Raw genomic sequence first — 23,212 nt, 5'->3', positions numbered from 1 at the left:
TTGTGTTGTAAACATGTAGACAGAACAATTTGTTATATTAATACGAGCCTATTAAGCTGTTTGCACGTTTGTTAATGTTATTTATGTGTCTGCTTGCCAGATAATCCATGCAGCCATTTACTAGTTGTACAAACAAATAAATCTAGCTGAATTATATAGCAAAATCTATAGCGCAGCTTGGAATTTCTTCTGCCCAACAATTTAAATGCACAAATTTTCATAACTGTCTGGACGCGCTCATTGGCTTCATTTGTGTGAAAAGTTGATTTTCCACTTGAGGGCAACAAGCGCTGCCAAATTAACAGACTGTCAAACAAATAAAATTAGCCCCAAACTGCAAAATTACAAAATGCGCTAATTAGCTCAACTCTCTCTATTCAGTTGCAGTTTGTTAACAATTTTATTTCGGCGTCGAGTGTAAAATGAACTCTGGCACGGGTGGGTGGCATTGCGGCAGTGGCGGACCCAGCGTAGGGTATGTGCGCAGTCGTAGCAACTCCAATATTGTCTGCAGCTCCAGCACATGGGCGTAATGCTTGCGCACATTTGTTAGCAACTGACTGTGCGTCTTTATTTGTTGCATGCTGCAGCAGTTGAGAGTGAGATAATTAGTTTACATAATTTGTTTATAATTTTTAGTACTTACCGCTCCTGCTTCTCACGATCGCGTCGCTCTTCCATCATTATATCGCGCTGCTGATGCTGAAAGGCAACATCGACCTTGAGCCTTTCAACTTTTAGATTTATAGCATGATTATTGCGCTTGGTCTCCAGTATGTTGGCCTTGACTGTGTCAATTTTAATGTTGCTAATAGAAATATATGCAATGAATATTAATAAGCTTATGATTTTAGTATAATTTCAATTAAGTTTGAGCAGCGCTTAAGTTGGAAACAGCCACTTTCACTTTACAGCCATCAAAGTGCATAATTATTAATATTGAATATATAAAATATAAAGCGAAAGCTTGGAAAAAATAAGTAAAAAATAGTTTGAATTAAAAATTGCACATACTATTTAGAAAATTTTAAATAAACGCAGCTCTCAGCCTAGAAAAATGTATTAGCATCATAAATTGCTATTTTGAGTGCTATATAAATATAAATTTTTTCTAACTATTCATAAAAACCCGATAAATAATAATTAATCGATAGCCAGGGGTGCCCAGCCCATATACACTTCATGCCCATTTGTTTTTGTTTTACACTTGTGTATAGGGGGGCATAGTATTTTTAATGGTGTGTGTGACTTTCCAGGCTTGCTAGGGTTTTTTTTGCTTTACGTCTATCAATTAGAGATCCCAAAACTATTCGAAATGAAATTGACAATAATTTTGTTCAGTGCAAAAGTTGATAACTAAATTTTTTCTCATTTATATATGTGTGTGTTTTTGTTCATATGTATTAGTAAGTGCCCTGCCCTAAGCAGTGTTTGGGCACCACTGACCTAGAGCGTTTAACTAAATTGTTTTAAATACAAAATTGAGCTGCTATAGCATTTAGAATCAATATAAAACCAAGCCCAGGCTTAGCTTCAAGCTGGCATTACACTTTACACTTTAAGAGGCAAGAGTTTCTCTTCTAAGACTTGGCTTGAGAATTGTCTGTGATTCGAGTTCAAGTTAGTGAATATCTTTGGACCACTTACACTCTCTCAATATGTTTGCGAAATGCTGCAATTTTTTGCTCCACCACACGCTCGATGGCGCCCGGCGTCATGAACTTCTGACGCTCCGCCTTGACCTTCTCCCAGTTGCGTAGGATCGTGAGAAACTCCAAGCTGACCTTGCACTTCTCTATGGCATCCAGCATGTACTTGAGATAGGCAATGTTGGCCTTGTAGAGCTTGTGCTCCCACTCCTTGAAGATTACCTGACGCCTGAAGATGGCGACGCGCTGCATGGCTTTGATTTTCTTGTTGCCCGCATTCTTGATCATGGCGTTGACGGCTTTGATGTCATCCACATGCATGAGCACGCTGTCCTGCAGCGACTTGACGACGCCACCCACATGCACCTCCACCTGACCCAGGGTGAGGGTAATCTGCAGGGTCATGTTGTGTATGGCTTCGAGCTGCAAGGCAAGAGTTGATTATAGATCGAATAGATCGAACAGTTGGATATTACATATTGCTGTGTGGTGTCCTCCATTTCCCTTTGGGTCAGAGCCTTGGCTTCCTTCAGACTGTTGATGTCCTTGCTGAGGCTGTTCAGGTAGTTTTGACTGTCGCTCAGCTGATAGCCAATGCCCTTGAGCCGCAGCTCGCTTTCGATTTTCTGGCGTCGCAGCTTGGTGAAGGCATCCCAAGCCTTGGCGTCCACCGAGGGCGGACACTGCTTGGGCAGATCACCCTCGGCTATGTTGGCCAGAAAGTCCAGCACATCCTTGGGCAGCGGAAAGGCATTGCGCGTGCTCACCTTGGGGCTAAGTCGATGCGCCACCTCCAGGCACATCATGGACGAGGGAAACAGCTTGTTGGTCAGCTTGGGTCGCTTCTTGAACAGCTTCGTCATTTCATGCGAGGCATGCGGCACTGTATTGAGAAAATTGCCGCGGAAGAAGCGCTCAATGGCGCGATCGCGCGTCTGCTGCGTGTCCAGGCGCGTGCGCACCTCAGCCGCTGCACGCTCCCAAAACTCCATGAGCTGGCCATAGCGCTTGATGTACTCGCCCAGCTTGTCTATGTCGCTGCGCAGACTCTTGACGCGCTTGCGCAGCTGATCGCGATCATAGTTAATGGACTTGAGATTCAGCATGCGCACGCGCATTTGCTTCAGCGCAAAGTCGTACTTGAGCTTGAGCAGCATCAGCTCAGCCACGCGCTTGTTAAGCTTCAAAATGTGATTCATCTTGAGTGCGAGCGTCTTGGTTTCATTTTCATGTAGAATGCCCAAATACTTGCGCCGATCTGCTTCTAACTGACGCACTGCCTCCTCGTAGGCGCGATAGACGCGCTGATCCTCCAGCGAATATTCATGCGGCTGCTTTTTGAGCGTAAACTCTGGCACGGGTATGTCCTTTTTGATCTCCTCCTCCCACAACTTTTCAATGACGCCATCCATCATAACAATAAGCGCACGCGCCCAAAACTCCACTGACCAAAGCAACAGACGCCCACGCTTGCCACCCGTATCAATGGTCTTGCGTCTGCGTCGATTGATGGCCTTAATCTCCGAGTCATCCACCTCCATAATGCACTTGATAACCTCGTCCTTGGCCAGCGTGGGCAGCGTCAGCGCTGGCGGCTCAAACTTTTCCATATGCAGCAGTCGCAGCATAATATTCATATTGTCGTAGATCTTGTTGAGCACATTGTTGGTGCCGACGACATTGTCGATGGTCTCCTGCTTCATCTGCTGCGCCTCGTGGAAATGCTTGTTGAACTCCTGCTTGAGCGGCTCCCACAAATAAAAGCGATACTTGCAATTGGCATTGAACGTCTGATTGGTGGTGACTATAGCGCGATTCTGCAGCTGGAACACTGGCGCCATCACATGCTCATAGATGCTGCTGCCCACCACGACGTAGGGCTTCAATTCGCGTAGCACGGACTTTTTGGGGCCCACCTGTGGCTGCTGCTCCGCATCCTGCTCGACCAGCTCATGCTGCTCTGACTCTTCGGGCACCTCTTCGATTTCATCCAGCGACATTGTCGACATGCGTATGTGATCCTCCAGATCATAGAAGCGATACTTATCGAAAACTTCTGTCTTCGGCTTGCGCTGCATCGAGAAGCTGTCAAAGTTGGCATCGGCGAAAATGGAGCGCACCTTGTAGTTTATGTTGATGGCGTCGCGTGTCACCAGGCGCATGATCCAGTCGCGTATGCGTGACTGATCCGCTATAGCCTCCATAAGCGAAGCGCGCTCCACTTCGCAAAGCTTGTGCGCCTGCTCAGTCAACGCCTCCAGCCACTTGTAGTGATAGCAGAACTTTTTGTAGATGCCCTTGGTCTTGCCCGTAACCGAAATGTCGTAATCAATGAGCGCAGTGACCTTGGCTGCAAAATCCTTAATCATTTGCTTGAGCTTCTCGTGCTTGAACAGATCCGCATTGGTGTACTCCTCCTTGACCTCCAGCTTGGCTATGGAGGGCACAAACGGCTTCACCTCATATTTGATCTGCTCGATAAAGAAATTCTCCTCCACCGGCAGCTCCGTGTTCTCGCGTATGTTGTCCGCCAGCGAGGGCAGCCGGCAGACCCGCATGACGTTATTGGCGCTCAGCAGAATGATGTACTTGGAGTTGTAGCACTCGCGAGCGCGAAGCAGATACTCCGGCTTATAGAAGAGCGCCACATAGCGGGACATCATGTAGGGCTTCTTGGCGCGCTTGTGCTGGCGAAAGTGAACCATGATGCCGGCAATGCCCCAGGTCATCACATGCTTGGTATGCCCCATGCCAATGATGTAGCCAAAGTGCGTCGTGCCAATGGAGCAGACCAGCTGCAGCTCGTTCTTCTCGTTCAGCACATACTGATCGAATACCCCGCTGTTCCGCACCACGCACACAATCTCCACCAGCACCCAGCGTCCAGCAGGTGGCTGCACCTGAAACGCGATATAGGTCTTGGGCAGCTTGAACTCGCGTCGATGCAGTCGCCTGTCCTTGCCCCAGTTATAAATCCACATTTCATCCGCATAGCCAGGATACTTGACGTCCTCGTCGCGTGTAATGAACACCAGCAGACGTGGACCCTCCACCACCAGAAAGTCCATGACAAACACCTGCTTGACCAACAGATCGTCCTTGATGGCAAAGAAGTAGGTCATCTTGGGCGGACGATACTCCACATTGACTACATGCAGACGCTTCGCCTGATCCTGCAGCACCACGCAGGTGTCGTGATAGTCCAGCGCGAACACCGCTGCGGACTCGCATTGCACCTCGGCGACCACATGCGCCACATTGCTGCGCTCAAAGTGCACGAGCACCAAAACGCCATCCAGGGTGCCCACAATGACGTACGGATTGCTGCGATGCGCATTCATGACGCAAGGCACCTGCAGCGGAATTTCACAGGTGGTGCGACCTGTAGCCAGCTCGATCATAGCGATGCCATCGGCGAAGAGAACCGCCACACACTCCTCCTTGAAACCCGAGAGGACGCGAAACGCTAGCACGGGTTTGCCCGTGGGCACTAGCTCGACTAGTTTGCCTGTATTCTCCTCCAGCTGCACCACATCAATGCTGCCAAGTTCACGCTGCGCATAGAGCTCGCCATTGGGATTGCTTCGGAACATGCAAACGCTCCCCAGATCCTCATCGATGGTCCACTCCACCACAAAGTTGCCCGCCTTCTTCTTTATATAGAACGCAGTCAGGTAATTGGCAATGAGGAAACCGTTGCGATGCGAAGTGACCGAATGGGCGCGTGTTATCATTGAAACTCCCGGATCGCTGATGTAGCTGGGAGACCATTTGGGCTTCACCGAAAAGGTGGCAATGTCTATTTGCGAGAACTCGCCAAAATCGCTTACAACATAAAGATCGTTATCATCGCCAAAGCACATGCAGTGCTTAACTGACTTGAGATAGTTTTTTCCCAGCTCCACTATCGAAGTTAAATGCAGAAAGGCGTCCTTGTCGACAAAGCCGATTTCATAGCAAAGCAAACGCATTTCCTGCTTATCCATTTGCACCACTGTGGGCAAACTGCTGAGACTGCTGCACAAGCTAAACGGACGCGAAGTGATGCGCGTATCGTACTCGAGCAGCAAATTGCCATTGCGATAGTTGAAGATGCAGATTGTGTATCTGGGATGGCCGCTGAGCAGCAGCAGCTGATCGAATTCGGTGAAGCGCATGTCCACATTGATGACATTGTTGGCTAAGCGGAGGAGCTCAAAGTGAGAGTTGTAAGCTTGAGAGAGTCTGTGGTGTCAACTTACACGTCAGCGTATTGAACTTGCTCAGCTCCGGATACTTGTAGATGAAAATCTGCGGACGCAGCGTTGCCTCAGCAAAGGCAAACAGCGGAAAGCGATTGTGTCCACAGAATTGACTAATGTACAGTCCAGAGGCCACCGTCTCCGCCTTGAAGTAGCTCACACTGTTGGTGGACATTTGTATAAACTTGACCAGATTGCCCTGCCGCACGCAGAGCACATCGGGACCCACATTGCATATGGTCTTGGCATCAAAGTGGCTGCTCCAGCTGCAGCACCACAAACAGTTAACTTAGGTGGGTCAATTTATTTAAACAATAACTTACCAAATCGTTGAGCTTATATTCATGTTGTTGCTGTTGTTGTTTCAATGCTGTTTCCAAACAAACTGTGAGTCTCCTATGGTTACGTTAAATTGTTTGCCTTGGCAACTGGCACAGCGCTTGTTTATTTAAAAGATCAATTGCTTTAACTTTAATTGCCGCACACACGCTCGTCCAAGTTGCCAACAGCGAATTTCCCAGGCGACAACTTTGCCAACAAAACATTCCAAGTCGAAGCTGCTGCCTGCAGCATGTGGCAAATTATATTTACAACAACAAATTTCATCTGCGTGTTTTATTTTTTATTCCCCCAAAAATTGATGCGGCTTGTTATTTTTATTACTTAAGCGTTACTGCTAATGCCTGTTTAGGCTTTAAGTCTTTGTGGCCCACCAGAGTGCAATTTGTGTTGTGTTGTGTGTGTTGCGTTTATTAAATTTAAACAACAAAAGCGTAAAGCGTTTGCTTGAATATAAAAATTGTAGGCCGTACATGCAGTTAAGTTAGTCGATATTTTAATGGCTGACAGTTTGATAAGCAGTAAAGAAAATGCAAACGAAGCGCAACTGAGTTGGTCGCAGTTTATTTTGCTAGCTAATTGTTTCAGTTGCTATGCAGCTCATAGGCAAAAATTGTTTGCTTTTAATAAAAATAAAACAAAGGTTTGCTTAAAGTTGAATCTTCAAGTAATACAAGTCACCTTGAAGTCAATAGAGCAAATACTTTAATTCAAATTAAATGTACTTATGGCACATAAGCAATAAAATTAATGTTCATCATAAGAATGTTTTGAAAAGTTTGAAGCGTAGTGCATTAACTGAAGATCTGTTTAGCTGTTTCTACATTTATTAATTCTATTTTGCTTATGAGTAAACATTTGATTCAATGCCTCAATCTAAAGCTAGACAAATATCAAACTAATTTACCAGCAGCAAGTTTAACCAAACTGAATATTTGCCTTTAACCCTTAATTTATTTAAACTGCCCACCGACTAACTAAATTAGTTAGCTATTTATTTACTTTGTGCTGAGCTTGCACAACATTTTCTCAATCTATTTTGCTCAACTGTCTTATAACAACAATTTATTTATTTATGTAAATCACAATTCTTTATTAAAGTGTCAGCTATTCAGTTAGTTTTTGCTGTCTTGCCCACAGCATAACTAAGCAGCTGCCACGCCCACTCGCTTTGCCACACACACACACACAGAGCATGAGAAGCGCGTGTGTTGGGGGCTGGTGGCACCTGCAGCCTACACTGGGGCGCCACTCAATTATTTATGTGTCCCTGCAGTGCAGGCGCACACCCACCCAACCACCCACCACGCACACTATAGCACATGTGCCGTCTCGCAAACTTCAGCAACTGCTGCTGCTGCTGCTGCTTTCTTTTTGTGGCTAAAAGTTGCCCAAAACCGTCGACATGAAATGTCTTTAATGTTAATGACGAACTGCAGCGAAAGTTTGCAACGCTTAAGGCAGATTCTGTGGCAGAGACTTGCGACTGCGGGCAAAGGGATCAGCAAATGCAACTTTTTCTTTCGCTCTCTCTCTCTCTCTCTCTCTCTCTCTCTCTCTCGCTCGCTGTCTGTGTGTGTGGCACAAATCTCTGGCGACAAGTTTGCGCCGCATACTTTGGGGGCACGAAGTTTTTTACGAGTTCATATGCAGCACTCATTAAAAACGCATTAACAATGCATTGTAAATCATTGTTGCGCAATAAGTTGCAGCTGACATTGCCTGGCGGCGACACAACCTCAGCTGTGCATGCAACGTGCGGCAGCAACAACGGTAAATATACAATGTATGCATAATGTGTGTGTGTGTGTGTGTGTGTGCGCACCTGAGAGAGCATTGAAGACAACTCAGTGCAGTGAGAACATTTAACATGAGCATTAAATTACTTGCAATATAAAAGTTTTGCTGCAAATGTAAGCAACAATTTTATATTTGCCATTAATAATATTTGCAATGCTCTTAGCATATTTCCATTATATAGTCATAGTCATAGCTTTACCTTTGCAGCATAAAAAAAAGGCAACGCCAACATTTTCCCAAAGATTGGGCGTGCTTAAAATTTCTTCCTTCCGTCTTGTCAGCCCAACAATAACAACAAAAGCTGCTGCTGCTGGGCTACACAATTGGCTGGCAAATGGCTTAGGCTACAAGTCCTTTTGGACTAGCTAACATGGGTGTAGTTGGAAAATAATTTAAAGGGATGTGTATATATAAGTATTGAGTCATAACTTTGTTGAAAATTACACGATCTATGAATGTTTTTCAGTATATGCGCGTATTAATGCTAACAAAGCTGCATAACATAACATTTTGCATTTAACAAATTTTCAAATTTGAATTTGAATTTTCATGCAGTTCTATGCTCTATAACTCTAAAATTTAACATCATTTGGCTAACTTAGCGCTTTAAATAGTTTAATATTTGCAATAAAAATTGCTTTGATTGCTTATTAATTGTTTGGCTTGTATTGGTTGCTTATTAGCCAAGCAAGCTATGAGCCAAAACTTGTATAAAGCGAACAAACTGTAGCAAGCAAATAGAGATTAATAAAGTCTGAGGCAGCAGCTCATAAATACTTAATGAATACTTTATACGAAATATATATATTAAAATAACAGAGTATGCAACCCCCCCTTGCTACGCCGCTGTCTCTCTCTCTCTCTCTCTCTCTGTCTCTCTGTGTATTTGTGATTGTTTAGTTGGCGTTTGTGTGTGTTATGGTCGCTCTGTTAATATTTTGTTGCATACCCCTAGGGGCTGGGCTGGCTGTCTTATTCATTAGCAACTCGCATCTCTCGCATTGAGGGCAGCAGCAGCGCTCCGCTTGTAGTCGAAATTCAATATTAATATTAAATGCCCGAGCTCAACAATTGGCGCATAGTTTGTGCTCTAAATTAGTTTAGGCATAGACAAAGCCCATTTAGTGAGCATTTCCGCAATTAAATGCGCTGCACATTGAAAGGGGGGCGGGGCGGTGGTTGGCAATTTGTATTTAAGCCCATAATTATTTGTGTGTTTTTATGCAATTTGTTTGCCCAGCGGTAAAATGTTCTAATTGCATTTGTTTTAATAAAACATTTGGTTAATTTATGTGCCTTGTTGTTTGCCAACAATAAAACATATATTATTATTATTTTAATAATTACTAGTTGTGCAGCAATATTTGCAGTTGCGTGTTTTTTACAACAATTAAATCTATAATTATTTATATTAGTTTTGTACACTAAGTAAACATAATTAACAAATATTACAATGAGCAAACAAAATGTTGTTTATGCGACGACAGCAGCTGTGACAAGTGCCGTTATGTTATGTTATGGCTCAAATCGTTAAATTTCCATCAGTGTGCGCCAGATTGTCGCTCGAACTTAAGCAATGAACTCTGATGTCCTCACGTATTTGTATAATATCGATTCACACACACACATGTTGGTGTCTGTGTCACACATGCACGTAATTGATATTTTATGAATGAAATGTAAACACATTTTTATGTGTCAAAGGCTGCCTTGGCAAACAGTGCGTATGCTTGATGTAGCTTAAAATTAGCTAGAAATTCAGAGCATGCAGTTTAATTAATTTTGCAGCACAGCCATAAAGTGTCAAGTGCGCTGTGCTGACTATAACTATAAACTTTTGTTTATGTTCATAGCCGAGTTAGCAATACTTTGCTCATAAATATAAAATGCTAGCATATAATTCTATTAGATAAGAACGCACTCGTATGTTGTGTTTTCATTTCATTTGCATTTTGAGTGGCCAAACGAGCAAATGATTTTATTGAGCTGCTGCTCAGTTGTTGATTTTAATTATTTTAATTGTATGCAAAGACTTGAGCGTTGCTTTGTTTTTGTTTCATTAGCCAGCTGTAATGTCAGTCAATTGGATTGACGTCCAGCTCTCAATATGATTTTTATGGCGACGGCTGTCAAAACTTTATGCCAAATTATGCACTGTTTGCTTTTAACGCTTAGCAAAGCAAAAGCTCGCCAAGCAGTTTTGTTTATGCTGCAGAGATGTAGGCCAAGCCAAGTGTGATAGATGCTCAGGCTGGGCGTGGGCGTGGCAGCTGTCAATGGCAAAGGCGAGGCAAGGCGAGCGCTTGAGCGAATGATATATGCGCTAGCGTAGCGACCGCCTGCCTATCAATAAATCAAGCGAGCGCGCTCGTTGCCACGTCAAGTTGCTGCCTGTGCTTTAATCTAGTCATATTTGTATAAACTGCCAGCCACACGTTTTACTATGAGCAAGAGTAAGTTAGTCTAAGCAAAGTCTAAGCAGCGTTTAACAAGCTTTCACGCCCAAGCAGAAGTCAAAAAGAAGTTTAGTTGGCATGAGCTCGAGCGTTTTCCAACATTTCATGCGCACACCAAGCTTAAGCCCAAAGAGCAGCAGCAGCAGCAGCAAGTGACAGAGCCGGCGCCAGTTGAAGAGTCGCGCGTCGCTGCCAGCGAATTGTTTGAGCTATGGACGCTGCTGCTTTGGTGGGAATGCAATCAAATAGTTGCAGCTCAATTGAAAGCAGCGCGTCGCACGCAAGCGACACAAACTGAAGCCATTTGGTCAATCAGCATTGTTAACTGTTTAATTTGGCTACTGCAAGCGACACAAACTGCTTGGCGCAAGCTCAAGCAACTCATCTATAGACTGCTAACCATTTTGCTAATTACACTTTTACTGCTAATATTATTGCTGCCAAAGCAAAATGTGCGGCAAGCGCTGTTAACGCTTTTAAATTGTTAGAAATTCAAGTAAAAATTCAAGCTCTTTTGCTTCAAAGTTAATGCCACACACATGTCGTATGCGTAATATTAGTGAAGCGCACGTACGCAAAATGCCAGCACACACACAGAGACACAGACACAGACACAGACACACATGAAGTTGTGTACGCAAATTCCATGCTCAATTTCAGATTTGTGCTGGCGGCATACCTGTGCCACGCCCACTTTGGCACCACCCAATATGTGTCGCCATGATAACGGCACTGAGTTTGTCGTCGAGAGAGCAAATTGCTGATGTTGGGCCTGCCCAAAATTATGTATGCGAGCCAGCAGCAACAACAAGAGCTCTGAACGTTTGACAAGCATCAAGTCAATAATGAAGAGCAGCTAAATGCCCGAAGAAGAAGAAGCAGCAGCAGCAGCACGTATCGAGTTTTTGCTTTAGCAACATATTTGGAATTGCCAATGCGAATGCGTTAAGTGAGTCGATAATGAAGCTGTGTGTGAGTTTGTTTTGGGCGTATACGTAATTTTTAATTAGCTCAGCTCAATCGATAAATCTAGCAATAGTTATTTCCTGCTCTACAGCTGTTGTCTGCTGCTGCCAAACACTTGCAGTTTGCTATTATGAAAACCGCATACGTTTGCTGCTCTGCGCTGCTCTGCGCTGTCCTGTCTGCCGCGGAAATGAAACTTAATTTATGGCGCTAAAAAGGATTTGACTCCAGCCATTCAAAAACGTTTCACATCGCTTGCTTTGTTTGGCTTTTTCTAACAAAACCCCAAACATGCTCATTGCTCCGCTCACTGCTTCGCTGTTCTGGCTACGGCAATCATGGCCATAATGATTTGTGTGCTTAACGCGGCGCCGTTGTCGCCGTCAACGTTACACATTGCCATTCCCATTGTTGTTGTTGTTGTTTCCTAGCTCTTGTCAGTGCTAAATTATAAACTATCTGCTGCAGCGCAAACTTTTCACACACACACACACACACACACACACTCGCATGTGTGTGTAACTTGGTCTGCAACTTTTGCTGAATTTGTGTGCAAAAGTTATAATCATATATCCAATGGCAAGTTGCCCTGCTAGACTATTTCTAATTACAATTTCCGTTAACATTAATTAGCATGTTTAGTTTTATGCCAAATGTCCTTTCAATTTCACTTACAATCGCTGAGCTGACATTGACCATTTCATTTGAATAAATTGCGCGCAGTTCTCACTTTTTATTTATAGCCAAGGCAAAGAGCAGCGACTTAGCTTAGCCAAATTGCAGTACATCCAGCATCTTCTTTGCTTTTATTTAATAAACTTTTTATTTACAATTAGTTTAGTGCTAAGTATTTAATCTAATTTGTATTAAGAACAAAGCTTAATTTTCAACTATTAGCACATTTCTTTATTTTATTTGTTATTTATTGAAACTTTTTATTTATAATCAACTTATTGTAGGCAACTTAATCAAATTTGTATTAAGAACACATTCTAATTTTCAATTTTTAGCACATTTTAACACATTTTTTTATTTTATTAGCGATTTAATGCAATTTTTATTTACAATTTTCTTACTGCTAACAATTGTAGACAAAATAATCTAATTTGTACTAAGAACAAAGTAAAATTATGATTTATAAGCACATAAGTCTATGCTTGAAGGCTTGATTATAATTACTGAATAATAGTTACTAGTAATTGTTGATAATCTAATAAAGTTAGGGCTGCTGTGGAATTTTGGAAGTCAATAACAGACTTGGCTGATCTTTTGGATTGTATCCTTTTAGTCTTTTCTTGGCAGTTACTTCGCATCTGGTTTAGCTATTGAGCTATAGCTATAGTAAGTCCCCAGTCTTTTTGGATTATTTAGTGGCACTCTCTTGAATCTTTTCACTGATTGTTGCTACGTTGAGTTTCCATACGAATAAACATTTAATGTAGATATGTAAATAGAAAAGAGCTGCATATGCTTATAACAATATAAAATCAATGTCAATTTATTAAAATTCAAGCGCTCAGACAAGCTTCGAAGCTGTCACGCAGCTAATTAGCTGCCAATTAGAAAAATTGCTTGCGGGGCAAAGCTTTAAATTTAAGAAACTCGCACTGCTTGTGATTTTTTGCGCTCTTTGCTGTCATCAGTTTATAAAGCAGCTAAATCATTGGCTTGGGCTTATGTTTTGGCAGCGCCACAGTGTCCTTTGCTCGATGCGACGAGCTGCAGAGAGTTTCATTAACTTGTCAGCGCTGTGGGTTTTGCGAAAAGTGTCAAGCTGCTAGACATTGTCTATTTTTCAATGCCAGCCCAGCGACGCCAAAAAATGTGTTATTTGCAGTTCGGTGTTGGTTTGGTTTGGAGTTTTTATAGGTTTCTAGCTGTCTGCATCTGATAAATGCGGCAGGTGGACGGCAGCTCAATTTACGAGCTACGCGATGTCGAGTCGAGTCGAGTTGCTATCGTGGTGGGGCGCTTGAGTAGTGGCGGCTGCAGTTATCATAACAATTATGTAGCCAAAGACAATGACAGCGAATGCGCCGGCGGAGCAGCGAGCACTTCAAACAATGGAGCGAGCTGGGGCGATGTCGCTCGCAGCTTTGTAGCTTGCAAATTAAATAATTCCCAGTTACATTTCCGCTCTCAGCAGTGCGTCGACAATATTATTTTGCATGCGCTGGGGCTGCTGCTGCTGCTTGCCGCGTGCTAATTGTGCAGCAGCCATTGCCATTTGGCGTTGCCTTTGTTTTAAATGCGACAGTGGAGCGCTGGGCAATCTCTGGAGTTATGCGACTGCAATAACACTAAATTGGCCAGATATCTCGCGGTTGTGCTGCTGCTGCTGCTGCTGGAATTAACCCCAGAGCAGCCAAAGCAACTACATAAAATAAATGGAATATATATAAACTTTAAGCATGAGCAGCTTAAGCTTGCACATAAAGTAAATATGCATTTTAATATATATTTTTTTATTTAAGCGGCTGCCATGGGTTAATTATGCTCACAGCTTGCGCTTAGCTTTTAATTGCAACAAAGTTTTGTGCGCTGCTGCATTTGCATATAATTATGTAACGAGTTTTATGCGCGCATGTTGTTGCTGCTGTGTCAGTTGCTGTCAGTGGCACATTGCCTAACCATATGCAATGCAATTGCACACAACTGTCCATCAACGCTGTCATTTGCTGTGGCCCAGTCGCAGGCCCAAGCATGTCCTGGCATTTGCTGTTGCTGCTGCTGCTGCTGCCAGTGACGTCTGGCGATTGCTGATGCATTTCTTAAATGCTTGCAGGCCTGTAAAATTTATTTAAACGCGCCGCTGTCATACACATGACAGACGCAGGACTCAGTGCTCCAGCTCATACGCAATGCGTCATCATCAGCGTTCAGCAATCAGCCCTTGCTGCTGCTGCTGGCCCTTGGGATGCAAATTGCATTTAGGCAAGCCTGAGAAACTTTTGTTTGCAGCCATGTTGCAAATTAATGCAATTTGTGTGGCATTGACAGCGCGCAGCCCAAGCGGCAATCACTTCTTATGTTTAGCTCAATACGGCGGCAGTGCATGTCAAACTGTAACTTTACTATAAATACTTTGCTGCTAATTAATGTCAGTCCGCTCTAGCCTTTAGCTCATTTCCGTTGCGAGTTTATGCATTACACATACGACAGGTGGAACGTTTAGCTGTGTGCTGTTTGTTTAGGGCGTGGCACTGTGGCAACTGCTATGACAAATAGCCTGCGGCTTGCACACACACAAACACACACACACATACAAGCAAACAATGCTGAGAAGCTGTCATTGTCTAGTTACATGTGTGTGTGTTGCTTGTTTGTTTGTTTTTGTTGCTTTTTCCTGTTGGTTGTGCTGGCTTTTGTTTTTCTTAACAAGTTGCTGTTGCTGTTGCTGTTGCTGTTGCTGCTGCAGTTGGAATTGCAGCAACTGTTGTGTTGTGTTGTGTTGTGTGGTGAGCTTCACTCGCCTCAGTGCCATTAAAATGCGCCCAAGGCTGTGTTGATTGGTAAAGAAAAATGTAACATATGTGGTTTACCTAAACTTTTACGAGCCACTGTGCCGCAACGACTTTAGACGAATGGCCAGCCCTCGGCTTAAGCTACAACGAAAAGACAAATGATGCTTGCGGCATGTGGCATACGGGGCATGTGGCCTCTGCTCTGTGGCTTAGTTAAGTGGTTAGCTCAACGCCTCGCCTCATAATTTGCTGTCGTATTGGCAAACTCAAATTAGAGAGAGAGACTTGAATTTCAGTTTCAATTAGCAAAGCTGTTTAACTTTTTGCTGCAACTGTGAACATAGCCAGGGCTATAGTGAGGCTTTAACTTAGGGGTGCAACTACTTTACTACAGCTACTACTCATCTGACTGTTTATTTTAATTTTGCTAAATTTGTAATTTAATTTTTCAGCATCCCCTTGCGCTTAGCTTAGCTACGCTCATGTGTTGAAGGAAACAATACCAATGGCATGTTATTTCTTTTGCATAATTATGCAGCGTTTGCTGGCTTAAAGCAACACTTGTTGTGTAAGCCATGGAAGTAGCTTAAGAGGGGTAGTTGAGTCTGCAAAGTTCAACGCATTTTTAGTTAAGAATACAAACCAAGTTTGCTTTTGCTTAACGCTTGAAATTAATTATTAGCTAAGCAGCTGCGTTCAAATAGTTGCCAAAGCGACCGCATGAAATTTCTTAATGAGCTCAAACGTCATAAGCACACACTCAGATACACACACACACACACACACACACACATGCAGATGCAGTCATAAACTTTCGCCTTTATTTGCTGCACATTATGCGCAGTGACAAATTTTATTATTTCTCGTTTAAAATGTATAAAAAATTAGCTTAGCTTAGCGTGCAGCAAATGCAAATGAAGTGTTGGTCAAAGGCGAACAGTACACACACACACACACACAGATACATTATGTATATGTATGTGTAGCAGCTTAAAACATAACAATTAAATTTAAGCATAATTATTTTGCATAAAAGAGAAGCAGTAGCTAAAAATAGAAACTTGAGTAGCACAAAGTGTGAGCGGCGCAAGTTGTGAAAAGCTTTCACTCTCTCTCTCTCTCTCTCCCTCTCTCGCTCTGTTCTTTGCGTAGTTTTGGGTGCTTTGGTGTTGGCAGCTACTTTTTCACTTGTTAGGCGCTTTATGAAGCGAGATAATTAGCCGAAGCACGTAACTTGCAGTTAATTGATATTATTTGAACAGCACGCTCATTATGTTAAGCGCTCTTAACCGCACTCTCACTCTCACTATTGCTCTCCCTCTCTGTCTTCCTCTTTCATTCACTTTTTCTTCAACACTCTTGTCGAGTTGGAGTGTTGCAGTCGCTTAACCTTCGAACTTTTTGCAATTGTGCACAATTAAGTTGAAAATTGCGTTATAATGCCAACTAATTGTTTATGTAGCGATTAAGAATGGCCAAGGCGCCTTCGCTGCCAAAGCACTTGGGTGGTATTAAAGATTCTTGAAAAAAGGCTTTAATCCTTACTATTTAAGTTTCTTTATTTACAGCACGTACTTTAGTTAAATGCTTAAGAGTTATTTACCCATTTTCTTATGTTTGCATATTCCATAATGAATTTGACTAACAACAATATTCTTCATATATTTGTATTTAATATTCAAGTTTACTGCAAACTGTGTTTGTTGCTGCAGCGAACGCACTGCAACGTTCAGGACTTCATCAAACGTAAACTACGATCAGGTCTACGTCCTGTATAGATAGGGCCGCCATCTGGGCTAACAACTTTAGATATCAGCGGCAATAACAACTACGAAAGCTGCTTGTCCTCCTTGAATAGATGGGGCGACCAACTGTTTTATTTATATGTACGTAGTATATATAAATTAGTTATAGTTCCAATTAACAATAAAGAATATATTAATATGCAATAAAAAAAACTGATGTCTTATTATTGCTCGAGGTAGAAGGATATGGGCTCTTTCAGTTTAGCTACAAGGACACTTCCAAAAGGACATGCATTTTCATACTCCTGAGCATTAAATCTATCAAACTGCATACCAGGATATCCAGGATTGCACAACAAATTTTTTAGGCTTAAGTCTTTTTTGTTTACATTTTGTATGGAAAATGTCCATGCAAATCGGTCGTTTTTAAGCTCCTGCTCCCTCGATATCCTTCGAAACCCAAAAATACATGTATTTTCGTGCTCCTGGGCATCGAATCTATCGAACTGCATACAAGGATATCCAGTATTGCAGAAAAAAATTTCTTGAAAAAATTTGTAGGGGGTGAGTCGCAAAAATTGGCCCAGAAACACAAAATGTCCTTTTTCGTGTAAATTATAAGGACTACAAGGATGTACTTTGGTATCCAAGTAGTGCTCCTTGAGAGCTTTCAGAATATACCACTTAAAGGACAAAAGTCCTTACAGGAGCGCAGAAAATCAACATTTTCTGTGTACAGTAAAACGGCTGTATCTCCCGAATCCTTGCCAGGATCAGGACGAAATTAGTGCCAAACGATTCCTTTTAAAGAGGTCTATCAGCTGGGTAAACGACATGCGGATGGTCCTTGTGGTTCCGGAGAAAACAAGGATTTTGTGTTCTTGGCCACTTTGCTCGCGCCCTGAGGCTGAAAAATTCTAAGTTGATGGACAATTAGATGACCCCATATTTTTTTGATGCAATCGATAAAATTTCATTCTGGGAATATCGTAAAAAAATTTTGGAAATGCGTCCTGATCCTGCCGAGATATGTATATCCTTTTAGCGTTTCGCTGAGCAATCCTTAGTGGTATGCAACATTTTAGCGTTGGGTTCAATTATTTTGTATAAGGCTTGGTTGTTGTCTTCGCTACAGTCTCCATATGTAAAAAAGTGTTGCATACTACCAAGTGCTGCCAAGCACTGGCGAACCTCCAAAGAAAAGTAGTTATTTCTAGGCAGGATCAGGTCGCATATCCAAAATTCTTGAATTGTGGACATCACAGGACGAGACTCTATCGATTGGCATCAAAAAAATATGCGGCCATCTTATTGTCCATCAACTTAGAAATTTTCGCACCAGGGACGCGAAGCAATTGCGCAAAAACACAGAAAAAAATCGCATTTCCTCAGGAACTGCAAGACGATCCGGATGTCCTTTCGTAGAAGACCATGCCCTTTAAAAAGGAATCGTTTGGCATCAATTTTTCGTCCCTGATCCTGGCAAGACTCGGCAGATAAAGCCCGTTTTTCTGTATACAGGAAATGCTGATGTTTCTCCGCTCCTGTAAGGACTTTCGTCCTTTTAGTTGTATATTCTGAAAGCTATCAAGGAGCACTACTTGATGGCCAAAGGACATCCTTGTAGTCCTTGTAGTTTCCGAGAAAAAGGGCATTTTGTGTTTTTTGGCCAATTTTTGCGACTCACCCCCTGTAAATTTTTTCAAGAAATTTTTGTTTGCAATCCTGGATATTCTGGTATGCAGTTTGATAGATTCCATGCCCAGAAAAACGAATATGCATATCCTTTTGGGATTGGAATGATAACGCAGGAGGAGGAGCTAAAAAACGACAGTTTTCGATAGAAATTTTTTTTAAAAACGTGTATAATATTTTATTTATTGCCAAAGAGTTTTGTTAATAATGCTGCAACTTTGCAAATAAGCTTAAAAAATAAAACTAAGAACATTATAAAAAGCAAACATAATGTAGTTATCACAATTAATATTATGGATTAAATACAAATGAATAAAAATGAAAATAATAGGAATTTATGAATGCTTTAATTTAAATAAAATCCGTTGACTTAGCATCCCTTCAAACAGGACTAGCTATTGTTAGCTATTGTGGTTGTTATAGCCGCTGATGTTGATGTTGTAGTCCTTGGCCCAGTTAACTTCGGAAACTCTTTAGAGTGTAGATCCGACTGTAGTAACCATTTATCGTATATGATGAAGTCCAGCGTTCGCTTCGCTGGAAAATAAAACAGATGAGTAAGTAAATTCATAAACACTTAATAAATTAAATAAATTAAAGCTAAGTAGGCTTTGTATAATACAGCAAGTTGTCTGACAGCCAGTCGACTGACTGTTCAATATAAAAGCAGCGAACAGCATTCCGTACTCAATTCAATATGAAAGCCGTAACAATTCTACTTTTGGTGCTGCTATCGGGCAGGAGTATTCTCAGCTCGAGCGTAAGTTGTCTATAGCGCTTAATTAGTAAACAAACTTACTTAGTTGATTGCTTTAAGCAGCAAGCCAGCACGAATGAGAAACAGCAGGAGCTTGGGAACAGAGTGGAGCTGGCGCTGCAGCAGCTGGAGGCGCAGCTGGATGGCCGGTGAGAGATACAGATTCATTGCCTGTGCTCGAAAGGTGTTGAGGAAAGGCATCGCCAAGATGGTCACCCAGATACTGAACGCCTGCATCAAATACGTGGATACCATTGACGCTTGTGGCACGCCCGTGTCCAAGGATGTGCTCACCATTGTTAACGCCAGCAAGTCCATCATAGGCATATGCAACAAGATCGTCCATCTGAGCAGCATGCTGTGCAACAATGGTCACTATGAGAAGAGCACAGACTCTGTCCAGAGGTACAGCTGGTAGCTCTTCAAGGTGGTAGATAAGCTAACGCACAAGCTCAACAAGACCAGCGAGCTGGTCGGCAAGCTGCCCGTCCACACCAGCTTCTGCTTCATGGGCGCCACCAATGAGGTCAGGGCCTCCCTCGACAACGTCTTGCCCGGCGTCAATATCTATGTGGACAACAGGAAAATATTAATACTGATATTGATCTTACATTTTTCTTAGAATTAATGCAAGCAGATTAAATAAGCTCGAAGTATTTTTATGAAACAAATTGTATTTATTTGGTAAAACAAAATAGTTGTACAAAAGTATTTAAAACGATTTGAACACAATGTTTAGAATTGCATACGCATAGAAAAAGAAGCAAAGAGTTAAAAAAGAACAACAAAACAACTCAAACAGCTATGCGTTAGTATTAGTTCAATAAGCCAAAACACACTGCTTAAGAGTCAATGAAACTCAGAGAGGCTTATGCAAAGAACAGTTAGTTGTAAATGCATACTCTGGATGCTGTGGATGCTGTTCTGCTTTGACAACTGCGCAAGCCATGAATTGCAAATTGCGGCATACTGGGAACAGTTGCACGAAACTTATACTTACAATTATTTAATACTTGTCATTTGGCAAACAAGAGCATTGAAAACAATTGTTATAAGCTTACTTGGCAAAATCAACTCCAACTTCGTTGCTTGTGGATGAGCATGCTGAAATTATTAATTATTATTACACTGATAACACGCGCACTGGATGTTCAATCGCCAATAGTCCAAGCACAACTGAAACTGACCTACGTGCGTTCTTGGCTGTCAGCCTCCCACGCGTGTGAGCATCGCTGCTTTGCTGCTCTTCGCTGCTCGCGTCTTTCGTTCAGTCGCTTGCACTCGATCCCTTTGCACAGCTGCTGCGGCCAAAATTGAGCGTGGCCATTTCGTTGCTTAGAGAGCGCTCAGCTAACTGTGCAATCGTACGATGAATGAGTGGGATCGCTGCGCGCTGCTGTAGCCGAACGACAGCATGGCCGTTTCGTTGCTTAGAGAGCGCAATCGTAGGATGAGTGGCTACTTGAGTGAGATCGCTCAGCGCTGCTGCGGCCGAACGAGAGCGTGGCCGTTTCATTGCTTAGAGAGCGCTCAACTAACTGTTCAATCGTACGATGCGCGTGAGTGGATTTTGTTTTGACGATTGCTGCATTGCTGACTTGAGCTAAAACATCAGCTGATCATTGAGCCTACGGAGCTCGTGCAAGTTTGCATTGACTAATTTTAAAGCATTAAATGAAATGTTTCTATTTGCAGAATAGTTGATTGGATTGCAAGTTACATTTAATTAATTTTGTTTTGTATTTTAACTATTTTAATAAAATTGGCAATTTAGTTAGCACCAAGGACCACGCAGCGAGCATTGGCAACGGCAAGAGGCAAAGAATTCGCAGTCTGGGCAGCTGGTCTGGTCAGTTGAAGCTATCGCTTTTATGAGTTTGAGACAAACTTTTGCTGCTTAAAGAACAAAGTTGAAGCAAGAAGAACTTTTAGAGCAGCGCAGCGCTTTTGTTTGCGGTCAAGTCCTTTGACGACCTCATTTAAATCCATAAGCTGCTCATTAGCCGCCTTGCAGTTCATTAATTTGATTTGATGCCGCAAAAAACAAAAACAAAAACAAAACAAACACAGAGCAGAGCTCACCTCACTATGATGTTTAACGACTTTAATTAAAGCAAAAGTTGCCTGCCAGACGCACACACACAGACACGCACACACACACACATGTATAGATGACGACTGCTACGCACTGACCTCATTTTTTATAGTCGCCTATAAATAACAGAAATTATGTGCACGCCGGACTGTCAGAGACGGGGCCAGCGCTACGGTTTGCAGCTGTGGTTGGGGTGGGGGATGGGCGCGTTTTTCAGCGCCAGTTAAATGCGCTGCCATGAATTTTAATTCGACGACACTTTGGCCAAAGGACACGCAACATGGGCCAGTCGCCCAGTCCCAGTCGAGGCCGCAATCGAAATACACCAGCCAAAGCCCAAAGAAACGACAACAAAAATATATAAAAAGGAATATATAATACAACAGCGACTGGCAACGACTAACAGACTGAAATTTAAGTTAAATGCGAGTCACTTTGCTTGCAAGTACAGTGGTGCATGCTGTTGCGTAGCTCGCATAACCCAATGTATGTATGTAATGCATTGTTATTGCGTAGCTTGCTTAGCCCTTTGTATATATATATATGTATTTGGTATGTGCAGGCAGCTTGCCTACCACATAAGTTAAGTAATTAATATTTTGCAATTTGTGCTGCTGCTGCTTTTGTTGCTTGCCATTGTCATTGGCGCCATTCAGGCAGCGCAGTTCACCACAATCGGCATTAATTTAGCGTAAGTAATGCGAGAAATTGTCCAATACCCCACACCCCCACCCCATACAGCGCCGCTGCTATCTATTGGGCTTTATGTCCGAGGCCATGGCTAATTGCAGCTGCTCTTGGGCCTATACATACAGCACATACGTTATTGTTCGCTTTTATCTCGTATGCTGATTTTCTGTTGGCCAAAAAGGGTTTTCTATTTCTACTTTAATCTAGTTTCTTGCTCGGCTTGTTTTTATATTTCATTTGGTTTTATATTTTATTTGCGTTTTGGTTTTCTTTAATTAAATAAACATGAATTCGGCTGCTTTAATGGACGCATAAATTTTTATGCCTGCACTAATGTTATCTAGATGTGGCCCAAATAGTTGCTACACAGCCTTACTAATTGCCTTTTTTTTTTGTTGGATTAATATTGCCATTTATTGATAAGCGGCGCATGCTGAGCTCGGGATGAGCCCCAAGCTTATGGCATTATGTTAATGACATTTTAACGTGAGCCATTGAAATATTAAGCTAAACTTTATTTATGGCTAGCAGCGTAAACTAATGTAGGAAATATTAGATGCAAAAATATAATTTAGCTAATTCCAAATTTAGTGGACAAATGAATTTGCTGCGAATTCAAGCATTTAATTCAAGTCTTAGATGCTGCGAATGTGACAAAGCTAAAACTAAAGCTTAGTTGATTTATTGATTCTATAAATTAAAACAATAGCAATATCAATCAATATTTAAAATTGAGCTGCATTCTAAAATATTCTTAAAGATATAGATAATACAGATAATCAATGATTGAATGAAAATGCTTAGCAATCAACTTAGTTGAAGCATAAAATGATTTGATTAATAGCCTTGTTTATATCGATAGTTTAATTGCTTGCATTTCTTTTATAAATTAAGTATACGCAAGTTGATTTGATATTTTAAGATAAACCATACTAAACATTTAAATGCATGGGAGTGATCTTAGTTAAAGCATAAAATGATTTGATTAATATGCTTGTTTATATCGATAGTTTAATTGGTTGCATTAAATTAAGTATACGCAAGTTGCTTTGTTATTTTATTTGTCATGCTTCAAGCATTGCTGCAATCTTTATGTTTTCTTTGCAAAATATGCTTAGCATAAAATAAATAATAGACTTGTTTATATCAAAAGTTTAATAGCTTGCACTGCTTAAATATAAATTAGGTATACGCAAGTTGCTTTGATATTTTATTTGTTATGATATTTATTTTTATTAAGCATTGCTGAAAACTTTATGTTTTCTTTACAAAATATATTGAGCATAAAATAAATAATATTGTAAAAAAAACTTGT

General features: G+C 41.8%; 3 protein-coding genes and 1 long non-coding RNA gene across 5 annotated transcripts; 2 read left to right on the top strand and 2 right to left on the bottom strand.

Moving 5' to 3' along the window:
• Positions 1 to 367: 367 nt before the first annotated feature.
• On the bottom strand, positions 368 to 6,264 carry LOC108600936. The gene is made up of 6 exons (XM_017988773.1): positions 6,214 to 6,264; positions 5,891 to 6,156; positions 2,126 to 5,829; positions 1,648 to 2,072; positions 647 to 808; positions 368 to 584 (listed from the first exon to the last, which is right to left on the bottom strand). Exons 1-6 carry the CDS (start codon positions 6,234 to 6,236, stop codon positions 401 to 403), a joined length of 4,764 nt encoding a protein of 1,587 aa, XP_017844262.1. The 5' UTR covers positions 6,237 to 6,264; the 3' UTR covers positions 368 to 400.
• A 4,182-nt stretch (positions 6,265 to 10,446) lies between these two features.
• Positions 10,447 to 11,014, top strand: LOC108599354. The gene is made up of 2 exons (XM_017986158.1): positions 10,447 to 10,482; positions 10,540 to 11,014. Exons 1-2 carry the CDS (start codon positions 10,473 to 10,475, stop codon positions 10,971 to 10,973), a joined length of 444 nt encoding a protein of 147 aa, XP_017841647.1. The 5' UTR covers positions 10,447 to 10,472; the 3' UTR covers positions 10,974 to 11,014.
• A 7,683-nt stretch (positions 11,015 to 18,697) lies between these two features.
• Positions 18,698 to 20,387, bottom strand: LOC117134792. Of its 2 annotated transcripts, XR_004458848.1 has the most exons (4): positions 20,300 to 20,364; positions 20,174 to 20,216; positions 19,155 to 19,679; positions 18,698 to 18,892 (listed from the first exon to the last, which is right to left on the bottom strand). It is a non-coding gene; the product is annotated as an uncharacterized LOC117134792 (long non-coding RNA). The 2 variants fall into 2 exon arrangements; XR_004458847.1 differs by having other exon boundaries at positions 20,174 to 20,387.
• On the top strand, positions 18,969 to 19,539 carry LOC108600396 (CG8664). The gene is made up of 2 exons (XM_017987944.2): positions 18,969 to 19,115; positions 19,176 to 19,539. Exon 2 carries the CDS (start codon positions 19,189 to 19,191, stop codon positions 19,528 to 19,530), a length of 342 nt encoding a protein of 113 aa, XP_017843433.1. The 5' UTR covers positions 18,969 to 19,115; positions 19,176 to 19,188; the 3' UTR covers positions 19,531 to 19,539.
• Positions 20,388 to 23,212: the final 2,825 nt, after the last annotated feature.

Source organism: Drosophila busckii, chromosome 3L (assembly GCF_011750605.1).
Source record: "Drosophila busckii strain San Diego stock center, stock number 13000-0081.31 chromosome 3L, ASM1175060v1, whole genome shotgun sequence".
Lineage (NCBI taxonomy): Eukaryota > Metazoa > Arthropoda > Insecta > Diptera > Drosophilidae > Drosophila > Drosophila busckii.
This window is presented reverse-complemented; position numbering and strand designations above follow the sequence as displayed.

Bases quoted from the DNA above. Each gene is read 5' to 3' on its own strand.
- LOC108600936 (XM_017988773.1), bottom strand. From the start codon at position 6,236: ATGAATATAAGCTCAACGATTTG. The intron at 5,830-5,890 runs GTAAGTTGACAC...TCCTCCGCTTAG, and splicing joins CAAGTTCAATACGCTGACGT to CCAACAATGTCATCAATGTG. The intron at 809-1,647 runs GTAAGTGGTCCA...TATTTCTATTAG, and splicing joins CGCAAACATATTGAGAGAGT to CAACATTAAAATTGACACAG.
- LOC108600396 (XM_017987944.2), top strand. From the start codon at position 19,189: ATGAGAAACAGCAGGAGCTTGGGAACAGAGTGGAGCTGGCGCTGCAGC.